The following is a 17,293-nucleotide window of genomic DNA, read 5'->3' as shown; positions in this document are numbered from 1 at the left end:
AAGTTTTTCAAAAACTATTTTAGATATTTTAGATAGTATTGTGATCCGCGATAAAATAACATGCATTATTTTCAAGCTAACTTTTGATTCATGTTTTACACATGTTTATTAAATTTTTAGCATTAACAACATATTTTTTTAGGTGTTTTGCACAAGTGTTTCCAGGTCATCATCACATTTCTTGAACCTTTCTTTGATCAATGATTGTATTAAATAGAAATAATAATAATATTAAAGTAATAATTACACACTTTTAAAGTTTGCTTATTGTTATTAATGTGTTATTGAATAGAAACAGGCAGTTTTGCATTTTGCAGTGCTGACTCCTGCTTATTACCCAGAAACTGCCAAACATACATAATTGCATTTAACAAGCCTGAACAATAAACACAATATTTACATCATTGATTTTAAGCAAAGCAGAATGCTGGAAACCTAAGTTAGGATTAATTTAATCACTTTGTTATTATGCTAAAACATCAGCAAATGTAACCTCATTATTATGAGGCTATTACCATTTAAAGCCTTCTTACAAAAAACAAAGAAAAGAAAAGTCTAATGCACAGATATTACCTTTTTATTGCTAGCAGGTTATCATATCGTTACCAATGTATTCTGCAACTATTACTAACTGGTTTTGCCTCATTGCTGAAGCTTTTTTTCCACATGATTACCCTGTGTTGTTGGACCCTTTTTGTCCAATTAAATTAATTTCAGCATATATATTAATAATATTAATATTATTTATAATAATTGTTACTCAGCTGTAAACATTGTTGCTACCATTATGTTACCTGGTTATTACTTTGGTAATTGAGTGGTAATAACTTAATAATTTCCAAATTATTTTGTTACTACACTATTACACATTATTTAGCTATAATAGAAACTGATGTTATATACATTTTTCATTGATTATTACTGAGCTGTCAGCGCAGTGGTGGTCTTACCTTGGGGATGAGTTTGCCGGGACATGCACTCCTGCAAAGATTTTGGCATTGTGCTAACACACAGCTGGATGCTCCAGACTAGCAACTGCAAAAACGTCTGCTTGAGCAAAGCGGTCATACTTTGTGCTGCTGATGGTTCTGAAGTCTTGGTGCATTTAGATATTTACATTCAACAGTATAAAAACAGATATCAAAGTAGCCATCAGGGCTGTTTCTCCAAGCGGGCCCATATGCATGTACTATAAAGTTAGAACACGCAAGTGTGGCACCTAAAGAACATCATCAGTTAATTTCTAGAAGCTTCTAGAAACAAGGCCTGATACTCAGCAGCCATATTAACACATCTGAGCACCTTTACGCACAGCGTTTTTTGGGGCACTACCTTATTTTGCATTTTCATCCAAAAGTGGTATTCTACCATCGTTTTTGCTGTTGCAGAATTCACCAATAGCAGATGCTTCATGAAGGGAATGGTGCTGCTATCAAGTCACGGACATTGGAAAAAACGTCTTGAACTCAAGTCTCAGGGATTTCTTTAGAATGAGTTATCTGTGTCTGATAGAAGTCAGTTAAGGTGATAAACTGTCTAATGTGTCTTGAAATCTATTAATTTTATGGAATCTCTGTCCTTTTCCATTTTTCATTGTGCAGTTCACCAGTAGAATCAGTCCTATTTTACGGAATTACCACTCTTCACAACCTGCTGCTGCATCAAGAGGGAGCTAAGATGGCTGTGCGTCTTGCTGATGGCCTGCAGAGAATAGTTCCCTTATTGAAAAAGAGCAACCCAAAGTTTTTAGCCATTACTACAGATTGTCTGCAACTCCTGTCCTACGGAAACCAGGAAAGCAAGGTGAGAAGAAGACCCTGGAGCTGGAAAGGAGACTATTGGTCTACTTATTTTCTTTAATACCTAATCAACACTTCCTACTTCCTGTTTCTTGTCAGCTGATTATTCTAGCCAATGGGGGTCCAGAGTGTTTGGTTTTCATCATGAGAAACTACAACTATGAGAAGCTGCTTTGGACCACAAGCCGTGTTCTTAAAGTGCTGTCTGTCTGTCCCAGCAACAAACCAGCTATAGTAGAAGCTGGTATGTAACTACTGCTGAATATACTGTGGGCTTAGCGCAACATGCTACATGTTCTGTAACCATATGTTCACATGTGTGCTCAGGAGGCATGCAGGCTTTGGGGCAGCATCTTACGGGGTCTAGCCAGCGTCTGATCCAGAACTGTCTGTGGACACTCCGTAATCTGTCAGACGCAGCAACCAAACAGGTACAGTGATGACATGAAGTCACTCGTGTGTATCTAAAGATAAAGAAGCCAAAACAAATGATCGCTGGTCATTAGTTATACTGATAACTTTATATAAGCTGGTTCACATGTGACGTAGTGAGCAGGGGTTTGAAATGCAATGTCAAGCTCCTAGACAAAATATCCCATTAACACATCCCCTTAAAACCCAGAACCCTAATGGTGCAATCTTGGCCTTGTGGATGATTCCTGTGGCTCTGATTTTCATTTTTTACAAAATCCTAACGGTAACTTCTAGATATGCAACACTTTGAGTGCTCAGAATAGAAAAGGTATGTAAGTATCATTTCATTTGCAAGTCACTTCAGCTAGTGCAGTTCAACAGTTGCTCTTAACTTGCTAGCTATGACATTAACACCACTGACACACAATCCTCAAGCACCATGTAATAAATTCCCATCAAAATATCAGTTAGCAAACTAACTCATTCAGTGGATTGGAACAGGAAAAGTACTTTGATGTTCCACAATTGCCTTCACAACTGCTTCATGGAGCAATAATCATGATGATCAACAATCAGGAGAAAAAGAATCCATTTGGATTTTCAGAATATACTAAATATGACATGAGGAGGAGAAGATTACTATATTTATATAAGTTTTAATAACATCACGACTGTCAACTGATGCCTAGAAAAAAACCTAGTAATACTTGTTTGGAACCCACGCATGCGTGGGTTCCCTCCGGGTACTCCGGCTTCCTCCCACCATCCAAAGACATGCAGCTTGTGGGGATAGGTTAATTGGATAATCTAAATTGCCATTAGGTGTGAATGTGCGAGTGAATTTTAGTGCGAATGGTTGTCTGTCTCTATGTGTTGGCCCTGCGATAGACTGGCGACCTGTCCAGGGTGTACCCCGCCTCTCGCCCTATGACAGCTGGGATAGGCTCCAGCGCCCCCCGCGACCCTGAAAAGGATAAGCGGAAACGAATGGATGGATGGATACTTGTTTGGTTAGACATCCTGCTCCATAAAATGTATAGAAATGTATTTATCCCAGGACATTTTGTACTTTAACTTTGTTCCAATACATCTCTGCTATGATTGATCCTTTCTTTACCTCTATTGGTTCTGCTCTGTAGGAGGGATTAGATGGTCTGCTGCAGATACTGGTCACTCAGCTGGGCTCAGATGATGTGAACATGTTGACCTGTGCCACCGGCATTCTGTCCAACCTGACATGCAATAACTCACGCAACAAGGTAATCGTGATGAGATGGCAGACACACAACTTTCAAGACTACATGGAACTAACATGTAAACAAGTACAATTTTAATGTCTTAAGGTATACAAACACACACACTCACATACACATCCAGTGTGTTGGCCTGTCCAGATTGTAAGCTGGACAGGCTCTAGCCCTAACGCAACGCTGAACTGGATAAGTAAAAGAAAAGAAAATCTATGATGTCACCATTTCTGTCAGGAATATTTTCCACCACTTACAAGTGTTGTAACAGTAAAGGATTTCTAGAACGCTGCAAGTTCCAACAAAAAGGTGCGATGCTGTGTAAAATGTAAATAAAAACAGAATGCACGAACTCATATTTTTTTATTATAACCACAACACAGAAAACATATCAAATGTTTAAACTGGGACATTTTACTATTTCTTAAAAAATATTAGCTAATTTTGAATTTGATGGCAACAACATCTCTCAATAGTTGGGACAGGGCAACAAAAGACTGGGATGGTAAGAAACAGCTAGAAAAAAATAATTATGTTATTTGAGAAGAGGTTAGTAACATAAGTGTAAACCAATAAATAAAAATGTGCAGAAGTGCAGAGTTTTCCTTTCCCACTGTTGCCAAAGCGCTAGCTCATAGGCAGAGATGGGAAGTAGCAAAGTACAAATACTTTGTACTTAACTGTACAGATACCTGAAAACTGCATCTGTAATTTACTTGAGTAGTTTTTTCCTGACTACTTTTTACTTTTACTTCCTACATTTTTAAACAAATATCTGCACTTTCTACTTCTTACATTTTCAAAACAGGCTTGTTACTTTTGCTTTAGCACATTTGGGGAAAGTTATTATTTTGTTACTGTGAGCCTCCAAACATCAACACGAATTAAGACTAAACAGATGAAGGGCAATTCAGTTTGTTTATTAATCACCAGGGGATGTCACACAAAAAGAGATGGTGTGTGCTAAAGTCATGGGTAAAAAGTGGTGTTTTGTTTTGTTTTTGCCACAACACCAGAATGTGGTACTTCAGCATCTAGCAAGTCCAACTAAAGAGGAGTGATCATAAAGGGAGTGACTTTTTTTAAGTGGCAGGTAATTTCAAATGCAATGTTTCTATCAGCTCAACAGACATCAGCAAACACACAAACTGTCTTTAAGTAAATAAAGGTACGTGTGACTGGTGCACAGTGGCTGTGGTTTCATGAGTCAGAGTAAGGTTACATCAAATACAGGAGAGATTCATATTAATTTGATAATCCTTAGATCCACTGACTAATTCCATCTTCATACCAACTTTATACCATCTGGGAAAAAGACTTCATGTCATTTATTTATTTATTTCACACTTGGTACAACAATTCAAACAAACCAACCACACTTTCTATCAAAAGCACTACAACCATGTGTGAAAAGGAGCAGGAAGAAGAAAATATTCGTATTAAACCCCGCCCCCTATCTACAATCCAATTTATATTACAAGTGAGCACCAAAAATCAGGGAACAAACTAACATTAACATTTATCTCCGGTCCTAACCCAAACCAAACAACAAATTTACAATCAGAATATACCGCTCCACGTAGTAACAAGGAGAAAAATACAATTAAAATAAATAAAACAAAAAATAATGGATCCTTTTTCAATGAACTCCAATTTCATTCACATTCTTCATATTGAGTTATCGTTTTAAGCATGTAACACTTTTTAAAACAATGTAAATTTATACAATTCTTTAAATTATAATGAAGAGAGTTCCACAGTCGTATACCCCGTATAACCGTTGGACTCATTAATCTTTGTGTAGTCCTAGCTAACTGATGCTTAAAATAAAATAAAATAAACAGTGTAGTGTCAGTATAGAGGATGGAAATCACCCAGGAGAACTCATGAAACATCTGCTGACATCTTGTTGAATTCAGTTCCCATCTGATATTATTTAATTTAATTTTATTTAATGTTAATATAGCACAAGGTTCAGTTAGCTTTGCACAAAAACGTCTCCAAATGTCTTTGCGTACATTTCAGAGCCTCTACTTTGTAACTTTTACTTGAGTATTCTTACTTCAGTACAGAATATCTGTACCTTTCCAACTCTGCTAATAGTGGCTTATATGATTGTTAGAGTTTTCTCTGTTTTCTTTGTGTTGTTGTAGGGTCTATCTTACAATATGAAGCACCTTGAGGCAACTGTTGTTGTGATTTGGTGCTGTATAAATAAGTGAATTGAATTGGTTAGGCTGTCCACACTAGTGTAGTCTTGTTTAACAGAAGTTACCAACTGGCTCTCTAGGAAGGATCTTGTTTTAAACACCAACAACACTGAGACCATGGTTTTAGCTCCTCCTGAAATATATCTTAGAAACATAAAGGCTCTTGCTTTTGTTTGTTCAACTAAGTTCAGCATTCGAAGTCTTGGTGTAATACGGCTTCGACTCACATCTTTCAGTTAGGAACATTTCTAAATTGTGACATATGGTCTCATCAGCCGAACTGGAAAAAATTATCCATGCATTTATGTCATTGCATTTAATTAATGGTAATGCTTACCGGCTTGGACTAATCATTTCTTTCACGCCTTCAAGCTAAATGCTGCAGCCAGACTATTAACATGTTGTAGCAAGCAAGCTCACATTACTTCTTTTTGATATTCTTTACACTGGCTCTAAATAGTTTTTAGGATTTGTTTTAAAATTCAGTATACAGAACAAGCTCCAGATTTTATTTCTCGACTTCTTAAAAAAGACACTGCTGTCTTTGTTCACAGGCTCAGAATTTATTAGTTGTTCTCCGTATTGTGGGGCAATGATTGGTGATTAGCACTGTTACCTCACAGTAGGACGGTTCTGAGTTCCAACAGTAGACCAGAGTGTTTCTGTGTGGAGTTTGCATGTTCTCCCTGTGTTTGCGTGGGTTGATCTCTCCGCTTCCTCCCACAGTCCACAGACATGCAGTCAAGTTTTAAAATACACAAAACACACTGCTGGCAAATATCATTTTCTAAATGAGCAGAAGCTAGTGCATATTGTACAATATGCAGAAGCTTAGGTGCGATGTTTATAAATCCATTTTTACGCATGCTGGCGTAGTATGAAGAGATACTACTATGAATATTTCCTGAAATTCTTAAGTTCTTATTGCCAACCAAAGTCATTAAAAATATCAGATTAAATAAATGGCCAACAGATTTTATTTATTCATGTGTGTGATTGTGTCACAGGGTCATGAACACCTCAGCTGTGTACAGTTTAACAAAGTGATTAATGTTTACTTGTCTTTGTTTTGATGTGTGGATTCACATTTGTATTTCATGGTGAAACAACCCAGACTTCCGTTCCCCATGTTTTCCTGCAGACACTGGTGACTCAGTATGGTGGAGTGGAGGCATTGATCCATGCTGTGCTCCGTGCTGGCGAGAAGGAGGATGTTGCTGAACCTGCGGTCTGCGCCCTGCGGCATCTCACCTCCCGCCACCAAGATGCCGAGCTAGCCCAGAATGCTGTGCGTCTGCACTATGGTATCCCAGCTATTGTTAAACTACTGGGCCAGCCCCACTACTGGCCTGTAGTGAAGGTAAGGACAGACAGTGATGTATACTATTAGAGATAACATGCATTGCAGCTGGTAACTAAATTAGCCTCTGTGGGTCAAAAGAATTGGAAGAAAGGAAAGAAAAGGACGGGAACAGAAAGGAAAAGAGAAAAGCACCTTTGATACTTAACCAACCCTTCACTGGTCCAGCTTTCCATTCATAAAAATTCATGTTACTGCATATGTTGAACGCATTCATGATGTTCAACATATTCACAAAACAGAAGCCAGCCTGAGACAGGTAAGCCAAGGGTATTGCAGTGTCTCCTCAACATAACAGAAAATGCAACAGCTTCCTTCTTTTTTAGATTTATATGTGCCGTGTCTTTTTGTATCAACAGTCCCTTGCACCATTGTCCTCTGGAGAGCTGCACTACATATCTTTATGAGAGGTTTACACAGGGTCCTTCTCCACCCCTAGTAATGACCTTTGTCCCAACACAAAAAACTACCTTTACTCGTGGATATGGGCCAAACATGCTTTGGCCCATGCCGGCTTGCTTGTGGTTTCCTCTGGTATAAAATAGTAGAATGGCAAGCACAGCTTTTAGCTTTCAACATAGTCTTTTACAGAACATATTCCCAGTTTGTATTCAGGAGTCACCCCTCTACTTTTAAGATTAGGCTTAAAACTTTCCTTTTTGATAAAGCTTATAGTAAGGATTGGACCACGTGACCCTGAGCCATGCAGTAATTAGCTGCAATAGGCCTAAGCTGCTGGGGGCTTTCCATGCTGGAGTGTTTCTTCTTCACCTCTTTTCACTCTCAGTTTATACATCACTCTGCATTTCATCATTAGTTAACTTTCATCTCTGGCTCTCTTCCCCAGTGGTTTTTTTCCACTGTTTGCCTCCCCTTAACCTCATTCCAGAGTCTAGTTCTTCCAGAAATTGCTTCCCATTGTTGCCAAATGCTTGCTCCTAAGCTACAGGAGGTAGAGCAGGTCCCAGCTGGTAATGGTAAAACCATCATATTTTACATTTTGGCCAGTGGACCTTTGTGGAAGAAGCTGAAGCATCAGTACATCAGTATATGTTGACAAGTTCACTGTGCTTTTAATTTCTTCTGAAAAAGTTCAACCTTTGAGACCCAAAGGCTACAGAGCAAATTGCTTTTCCAAGTCATTATGCAAGAAGATGGAGCAGGATTGATACATGAATGAAGTCTATCCAAACTCATTAAGACACTAAAGGGGATAATTAACAGCTTATATGGAGGGAATAATGGACAATGTGGGTAAGGATGTTGTTGTAAAAAGCTAGTTGGCCCTTCATCATTTAAACCCTGGAGAAATACTCCTTGTAATGCATTATCAGCTCGCTGTGGCGGCCACAGTTTGAAACTTAACTAAGAACTCAGCTATGCTGCGGATGCCCTGGCATAGATCAAACAATCCATTAGCTAAACTGCCCTCAGATATAGGTGAGCAAATTTCTTTCTCAGCTCATTCATATGGGAAGGTAGAAATGGAATGATAAATGAAAAAACCTCAGCCCACGCCAGCGCTTTTCCCCTGATTGCGTTGGACAGCTTAGTGGCATCATTAGGGAAAGAGCAGGACGAGCAACCCAAAGCTAGCGCACATTGTAACAAAAAGCCCAGCTAGGTGAGTTCTCCAACTCCTTTTAGATTTCCCGTAGCCTGTGGGTTCGCATCAGCAGCAGGAAACAGGTGAATAGCAACAGGTTGCAGACCAGCTCCTGAGATCTGAGTAATGAGCAGAACATGCTACGTTCAGTACGTTCAGTTTGGTGGGTGTGTGGGTATGCAAAGAGTCTGACAGTTTAGTGGCCCGGCTCAGTTTAAAATGTGTAACAGACAACGAGTCGCTGGTACCTCTCATTAACAAACAGCTTGGACAATGTGCCACTGTGGTACCAACATCTTCTCATGAGGCTCCTGGGATCCAGTCCAGTATTGGAGCATGTCCTGGGAAATACTCTTATCATTGCAGACACCCTGTCACAGCCCGTAGCTAACACTTTCACAGAGACTGAACACACAGTGATGTGGCATGCTATGTTGCTAATGGTAGATTCCTGTGTCCACCAGCAAATCAGAATGGCAACAGAGCCAACACAAAACTGCAGTCTTTCATGAAACTCCCCAAAACAGCATAGACTTAACACATAAGCAAAGTACCAATGGAAGTGAGTGCTTTTGTTTTGTTCAAGTGAAATCAGAGCCGTCCGAATGTGATGGACATGTCCTAAGTAGCGCCAAGGTCAGTTTGAGTTGAAATCATTCATCAAATTCATGAGACACAATGGCCTGACTAAATGCAGAGACATATCCACGGCCTCATTGAGCAATAGGACTACTCCCTGCTCAACCACAAGTGTTAGCTCAGCACAAGCGAATAGAATAGTTACTTTATTCTCATTTAAAACACACACCAGTTAGTGCACATCAGAATGTGATTTTGTGCATTGATTTGCCATCTGAGTAATTCAATATAAATAAATTAATCTAAATCTAAAAGTAAAAAATCTAAAAAAGAAATTAAATATATATGTAAGTATATAAAAGGAGGTCATGGTTGATGGCAGTAGTTGTCCCAGAAGAGGGTGTCTCTTCAAGGTCCATCACAACACAGCAAAGGACACTGCTATGTCTGAATTGTTGTCACCTGCAACCCGGGCTGATACCCCAGGCCTGCAGCAACTGATGAGAATACAATGACTGAGACTCACTCTGACAAAACAGCTATATCAGAGACTGCCACTCAGAGTGGGACTTCTATCATGACCCCACTTTATAAACAGCGTGTGATCAGATCTGGATGCCTGCAGGCTGGTGCTGCACCTTTGGAATGAGAGAAGCAGAAGGAAGACAAAAGTGAGTTGAAAAGTAAAATGTTTTTATTTGTTATTATTTTTAACCTGTCCTGTCCAGTTGCAGCAAGCAGAGTTATGGTCTGAATTCTTTGTAGTGTCAGACTTTCCCAAGACAAGCACCGTACACTCTGTGTACACTTTTATTTATTTACTGTATTTTATTATTTATATTATTGTGTAGTGCAGTGGTCTCCAACCTTTTTTGCGCCACGGACCAGTTTATGCCCGATAATATTTTCACGGACCGGCCTTTAAGGTGTCGCGGATAAATACACCAAAATAAAACTAGTACCGGTACTGAAAAAAAGATTTATTCATAACACACGTGAAAAGACCCAGGAAAACTGAGTTAATAATAAAAACGATAACAAAATAACGCTGAAAACTGATAAAAACCCTGAAAACTATACATTTCACACCTGAGCCTCAACTCTCACGGCCCGGTACCAAACGACTCACGGACCGGTACCTGTCCGAGGCCCGGGGGTTGGGGACCGCTGGTGTAGTGGATAGCAGACGGGGTAAAGGCCAGATTGGCAAAAAATCAGAAGAAAGTGAGAAATAGGAAAAAGAGAGAGAAAAGAATGGAGGTGGGGGAAAGTCGAGGGTGAAGTAAACAGACATGCTGGGTCTCCATCTGCTGCCTTGTAATAAAGTGCACTCAAATGATATACAGCACCAAAAAGACAAATTATAGAGCGCTACACAAGCAGATATACAATTTTAGTGTGTGTGTGTGTGTGTGTGTGTGTGTGTGTGTGTGTGTGTGTGTGTGTGTGTGTGTGTGTGTGTGTGTGTGAGAGAGAGAGAGAGAGAGTATTTGTCATAGAATGTAATATGGACAGGCATACAAGACCACATAACATGCATATAGTTCTCAGTGGAATTGTATGAGTTGTAAGTTGGGGTTTTAAGTCATTTTGAAAGTACTTAAACATTTGTATCTAGGAGTTTGGATCTGGATTGATGGAAAGATTTCACTCCCACTTTGTGGTTTGGAGGGAGAATTATTGATTTTTAATAATAACTTATACATTTTGATAACAACTTAGGGGTGCTGAAATTTAAAAACTCTGTTACCCTAGTAGGTATTTCCAAAGTTCAGTTCACTGAGATCCACTGTCTAGAAATTTTGGTTTGATCAATTTTGAAACATGTAGCAATCTTTAGATAAGAAATAGGAATGAAAATTTGGTAGTCCATAAAAATGGACTGTAATACTGTACTGCTATGGTAGCCAACGTTTCAAATGCAGGTTTGACAGGTTTGTAAGTGTACACTTTATCCAAAACCTAGTGAGGGTTTACTCATGTTTACCAAAGGAAAGCTCAGGAGCTAAAGCAGGTCACCTATTGATCGGAAGGTCAGTGGTTCAATCCCTGGGTCCTCCAGTCTGCATGCCAAGTATCCATGGGCAAGATACTAACCCAAGTTGCTCTCTGATGCATCCATCAGAGTGTGAATGTGTATGAATGTAGTTAGGAAGCACTCAGTTTAGAGAAAGTGATTGGGTGAATGTGGCATGTTGTATAGAGCGCTTTGAGTACTGAGAGTAGAAAAGTCCTGTATAGGAATCAGTCCATTCACTGTCTAAACAGAGTTTTTACTTACTTACTTACTTTAGTTACTTTTGAACTATTCTGTTCCAGCAGCATACTGATATATTGTTAATTATATATTATATAAATTATTCAATTCAAAATAAATTTGCTGCATTACCTTTGTTGAGAATTTTTTAATCTGTGCTAAATATGGCACGTTGTTATTACATGGCTTGATTAAGGTACACATTAGGCTGACATCTGGGGCCAGAGCTGAAACTGTTCTGGGCCAGCACAGGGCCAGCAGTGTATCTGCAACTGGCCTTGTGCTGGCCCATGTGTGGGCCACCTCTGGCAAACCAGATCTGTGCCACCAAAGGGCCGTCATTTGTTCAGTGGTTGTCTATCAATTGTCATGACAATTTGCATATTAATGAGGTCAGTTCCTTGATCTCATTCCTGACCTCATTCGGTGGGCTAGTTTCAGTCACTGTGCAAATGTACTGTTTATAAGGTGGGGGAAACCTTATAAACGGTCAGCTGAGACTGAAGAAGTTGTTTCTCCCACTGAAAATGCTACGTCCAGATAAACAGAATTGACCTTTTGGGGTTGAATTGGCAGCCAAAGATTGTTTTGGTAGCGGAGCAAGATATTTTAATTCAATCATGCACTCTTATTTGGCCAAAAAGAGAGGGTGTATGCTCAGTTCAAGTACAATAAACTTACCAAACACTTTATTAGGCACACCTTGCTCGTATAAGGTTAAGACCACCTTTTCCCTACAGATCTGCCTTTATTTGAGAGATTTTGGTTGATATTGACACAGTTGCACAGTTGCAAATAACACTGAAAACAAGACAGGAAACAGCAAAAACAAAACAATGCTAAACACGGACCAGACCAGGGGGCAGAAAAGAAAAAAGAAGAAAGGAAGGAGAAGGAAGGAGAAAGAGAAAAACAAGTGTCCCTTGGGGTATAAATATCTGAGTCTCCCATTGTCCATTGTCATGATCCCTCTTATCCTTCCAGCTGTGTGTCGTATTTGTTTGTTTTTTCTCATGTAATTTTCTAGTTCAGTATATTCTTAGTCTCTGCTTAGTTTAAGGTGGAAATTCTGCAATAAAGCTGTTTTGGAGTTCTGTCCTGCATCTAGAGTTTTATATATTGGGTTTACACCTCTACCTGCCACACAGCATATTGTGATACAAAGGTCAACAAAAATAGGAACGTCAAAACTAGGGCTGGATATCGTCACTGATTTCTAGAATCGATTCGTCAGAAATATTATAATTCAGATCATGCATCAGTACATTTCCAGATTTTTACATCTATAAAAAGGAAACTGACACTTGCGAGACTTTATCAAAGGTGTGAGCATCACAGCAGAGGCCTTTGTGTCAAAGTAGCTGAAGATAAAACACAGAAAGACATGAAGGTGATTTTCTTGGCTTGGATTTTATAAAAAATATTCTGCAGTAGATCAAAAAAGAAAGAAAACCATTAATCAACACATGAACATTACCTGATGCTGCTGAAGTGAAGCAGAGCAAAGTTACAGAGGTTTTATTAGAGACACAGCATTTTGCAATTTTGCATAATTTTAAAAAGTTTAAATTTGTTCAGTATTGAACAACAGAAATGAGGTTTTCTTTTCGGAAGTAAGTAAAAGGAAAAAAACAGCGGCCGACAGCGCTGTAAACAACGGTAGACTTGTGCGTAATAAACAAGCGAATAATGAAGAAAACAGATTTTTAGATGGGAAACTGTTCTTGAAGTACACTGAGAGAGAGAAAGAGAGAGAGAGAGCTGTGCATGAAGTGTGATTTTATCGTGGTGGAAGCAAAACAGCAAAAGTAAGAGGGAATTCATGACGATGATTATCAAATGTAAAGCGTAGTTTGCTGCTTCTTTTGCTGCTGGTTCAGTTCATTTTGATTGGAGAGAGATAAAACCTGCAGCTTCAGAATCAGCGCAAAAAATACGTAAACACAAAGCGTGCACCCGCCAAAACATCAGCATCAGCGAGCTGTCGGCTTTCAGCCCCGACCGTGTCCGTGCCGTCGGTGAGAAAGTCACAGCTCACTGATTCTGATGCGTCGGTGGGTCGGCGCTTTGTGTTTACGTCTTTGTGCAGGATCCGTGTTCCTGCTCTCATTTATTGTTTTAGCTGTTTGGTCGTTGTTGAAATTTTGTGAGGTTTAACCTGAGATTCTGGCTTTTAGGGCAAAATAAATTTATATTAAAAAATCGATTCAGGGTTTTAATGAATCGATTTTAATCGATAAATCCATAATCTAAACCCACCCCTAGTCAAAACACTGGAGAAAAACATTTCTGAAACAGAGAAACAATTAACTGAGAATTTTGAGAAGCATGAACAGACCTGCTGGTCTGTTGTGTGGATGTCGTGTTTTGCTTCTGCTAGGCATGAACGGGACAGCTTACTGTATTTTTCTGACCATAAGGCGCACTGGATTATAAGGCCCATTAAACGAAACACAACAGTCAGTTAAGTTAAACTTTACTCAGCTCATTCTTCTTGCTTCCTCCACTTCTGTACCATTGATTCATTAATGCTGTATTCTATCACAGCGGCTCTGTTCCCATGTTGTTGCAGTACATTAATGACTAACCTCGTATTGTGGATGGATTATCTCAGTTGTTCTCCTGACCGTTTACAGCATCCTGCCATGCGATTGCATTTGTCCCTAACCACCAGGAACCTTCACATTAACTTTTATCGAGTGAATAAAAGTTAGCGTTCATCCTCCAGCTTCACTGTGTTTATGTTATGCTAACATAGCTGCGTTGCTAGCCACTACATAGCACATCATTATATACCAGCTAGCCCAACTTCAGTAACCTTACAAACGTCACTGCTGTGTAGTTCTCTGTCTTCATTTATGTTGAAGTGATAGCAGAGCTGTACGTTTGAATTCTTTCATAAATCTCTCAGTCAGAACATGCTATATCATGCTTAGGTGGAAGCTAGCGAGCTAACTTCCTGCTAACTTCTAACTCTGTTAAATGTAATAAATTCTGTTTTCATGGATGCCTGGATGTTAAACTTCATAGTTACACCTGGTAAAGCAGCAATGCTGATCATTTTATTAAAGATGAAAGAATTTAGACAGTTTTTAACTCTCAGTGATGCTGCAGTGTTCGTTTGACTTTGGGACCTGAAGCGGAGTTTGTACCCAGATTACTCTGCGAGGCTCCTGACTACAGTAGCCATAATGCTCCAACAATCTATCAAGCGGTGCGGCTCTGTAGCTTACCAAAGTCGTACTAAAACATTTTTTAAAGATTTTTGAGTACTGTGTACCACATAAAATCGTTTTGAGATCGGTGAGCACAACCAGAATTTATACATAAGACACACCGGATTACTAGGCGCACTGTTGATTTTTGAAAAAAAAATGAAAGAATTTTAAGTGCCCCTTATACTGCGGAAAATACGGTGAGTTGCGATATCTTGCAGTGCCAGCTGTTGTATCCTAGGATATTTTAAGCCAAAATAAAAGAGAAGAAAAGAGAGATGATGGGAGAGATTAAAGCAAAGAAAAGATGTGAGAGGTAAAGAACAGAGAAGGAGCACAGGAGTGGTAAGAAAAAAGGTTAAGGATGTAAATGACACCCCTCTTTACATAGTGTCGGGTTGAGTTTTTGATAGATATAAGATAATAGTACTACCACCTCCTTTGTAGCTACACCACAAGCAAACACACACATCATGGCATACATCTCCCATTACCCACTTCCCTAAAATAGTTCATCTGTGACAACTCCTAGTGGTGCATAATGTCCCTGGCAAGACAGACAGATGGATAAGAGAAAGAGAGACACTAGAAGCTCGAGAAAGAAGGCTGTTTGCTTTGTTTCTTAGTGAGGAAAAGACAAAGGGAATGATTCATTCTTAAAAAGTGGGAGAGAGAGCACTCATTGTACCAGGGTCCTATTTACTGAAGTAAAAATTAAAAAGAAAGACAATTTAAAAGCCTGCAAGGTGATTCATCAGTGAACAGAGGTGCACAAGAACAACATATTGATAATCCACTTGGTATTTGCAGAGGCCTTTTGCCTGCATAATCATTGCAGGCTTTTACGTTTCGGAAAAGTAATCATTCAGTAAACTGGTAACTTTGGTAAAACTACCTGTTCAGTTTAGTTTAGTTATTATAATTATATACATGCACTGTATTTAGCAGGAAGATCTTCACCTTCTTTTTGAATGCTGAACAAACACAGTTCAGTAATGCAACCTCTTCATGTTGCTTCCTTTTGTCTGAACAGCAATAGTATACACAGCATAGCAACATGCATTAGACATTGCTGTGTTGTACTATGTAAGACTACGATTATTCCAATCTAGACTTCCCTGCTGTTTTGAGCTTACATTGTACTTTTTTCACATTATTGTTTCACTCCGCAGGTAGAGCAGGTCATCTACTGATTGGAAGGTTGGTAGTTCGATCCCCGGCTACCCCTAGATATCCCCAAGGATATCCTGCCAAATATCTGATGCATCCATTTGAATATGAATGTGTATGAATGGTAGTTAGAAAGCACTTAAAAGCATTGAAGACAGTGCTTGTGTGAATGTGGATGTGGCATGTTGTATAGAGTACTCCAGGAGAGTAGAAAAGCACTTTATATAAGAATCAGTCCATTTACCATTAAACTGAAACACACACATTTCATCACAAGGTGACTATTTGTGTTTTTGTTCTATATATGAATAAATTATTTCAAACACCCATAAAGTTTAAACCTCAATCAAGTATTAAAGACCAGTGTCCTATGTCAGTTGTTTTTTTCTTGGTACAAAGACCAGAACTACACCAAAGTACACTGCTTTGTTGATCCATGCCCCACTTCTCTACCAAATTACATTAAATTTGGCCATCTATTTTTTTTGTTTTTTGTTTTTGTTTTTTTTGTTTCTTTATTTGTTAGTTTTATGAATCCCCTTGACAGGCTAAACACACTGACATTTCTAAGCCCAAGTACTTTTCTTGATATAAAAATAAATGTAAGTTACTGTTGAAGCAGATACCAGTAAGAAAATTCTGGAACAATAAAAATAGTTGTTTAAATATCACATCCAAAAGAAAATGAATTTATTAATTAATAATTATATCATAATTATATGGCTCTCAGCCATATGGAATGTGCTCAATGCAGTGAGCTAAACTGAGGCCACTACTTCCCTCTCTTAGTTACCCTGCAACTGTACTTCTGCAGCCCGAAGGACATTCTGATGTCGTTGCTGTAGATCCCAGTGGTATGGACCAGTGAATCGATGTGATTCACTCATGGCATACAGCTTGATGTAGAGGAGGTGGCTGACAATTGCTCCAGTAGCCAAGTTGTTAATTTGGCTGTGGGGGTTCAGACCTATAACAGCAGCGGGGACAGAGCATCTTCTTGGTAAATCCCGCATTTGATAGTAATTTGTGCTGTTGGCCTTCAGTTAGTCTCTAATGTTGTTTGCCACATCCCCATTGAAATCCTGATGTATGGTCTTAGGGTCCTGTTGATCTTGTACAGTTAAAGGCATCCCAGGATTCCTGAGCAGCTAGGAAAACAGGATGGTTGAGTAAGGGTGCAGAGAAAGCCCCCAGCAAACTACCATCCAATTGACATCTGTAATTATTTTTTCACACCTACTGAGGAACAAACTATGATTATTGGCAATTATGTTTTAAGACATGTGAAGCTATAGACACCAGACACCATAGTGAACTGTTCTCCACGGGCCAAAGCAACTTCTTGCGTTGTAACTTCTTATCTGGTGCCCGTCTTTTATTTTGACAGCGAATACGCACCTGCAGACCACTTATGTGCACCCCTGACTATAGTTTAC

General features: G+C 39.1%; 1 protein-coding gene across 1 annotated transcript in view; it reads left to right on the top strand.

Annotated features, from left to right (window-relative positions):
- Positions 1 to 17,293, top strand: part of jupb (junction plakoglobin b) — a 95,372-nt gene that overhangs the window by 58,900 nt on the left and 19,179 nt on the right. The window contains exons 7-11 of the mRNA XM_087837229.1: positions 1,602 to 1,803; positions 1,899 to 2,043; positions 2,127 to 2,230; positions 3,353 to 3,472; positions 6,812 to 7,030. Of these exons, the coding sequence (XP_087693355.1) occupies positions 1,602 to 1,803; positions 1,899 to 2,043; positions 2,127 to 2,230; positions 3,353 to 3,472; positions 6,812 to 7,030 (790 nt within the window). The remainder of the gene's footprint in view (positions 1 to 1,601; positions 1,804 to 1,898; positions 2,044 to 2,126; positions 2,231 to 3,352; positions 3,473 to 6,811; positions 7,031 to 17,293) is intronic.

This window comes from Neolamprologus brichardi, unplaced genomic scaffold (assembly GCF_056152115.1).
Source record: "Neolamprologus brichardi isolate AB-2024 unplaced genomic scaffold, ASM5615211v1 NODE_ptg000031l+_length_7269946_cov_1, whole genome shotgun sequence".
NCBI lineage: Eukaryota > Metazoa > Chordata > Actinopteri > Cichliformes > Cichlidae > Neolamprologus > Neolamprologus brichardi.
The sequence above is the reverse complement of the archived record's forward strand: the minus strand, read 5'-3'. Positions and strand labels throughout refer to the sequence as shown.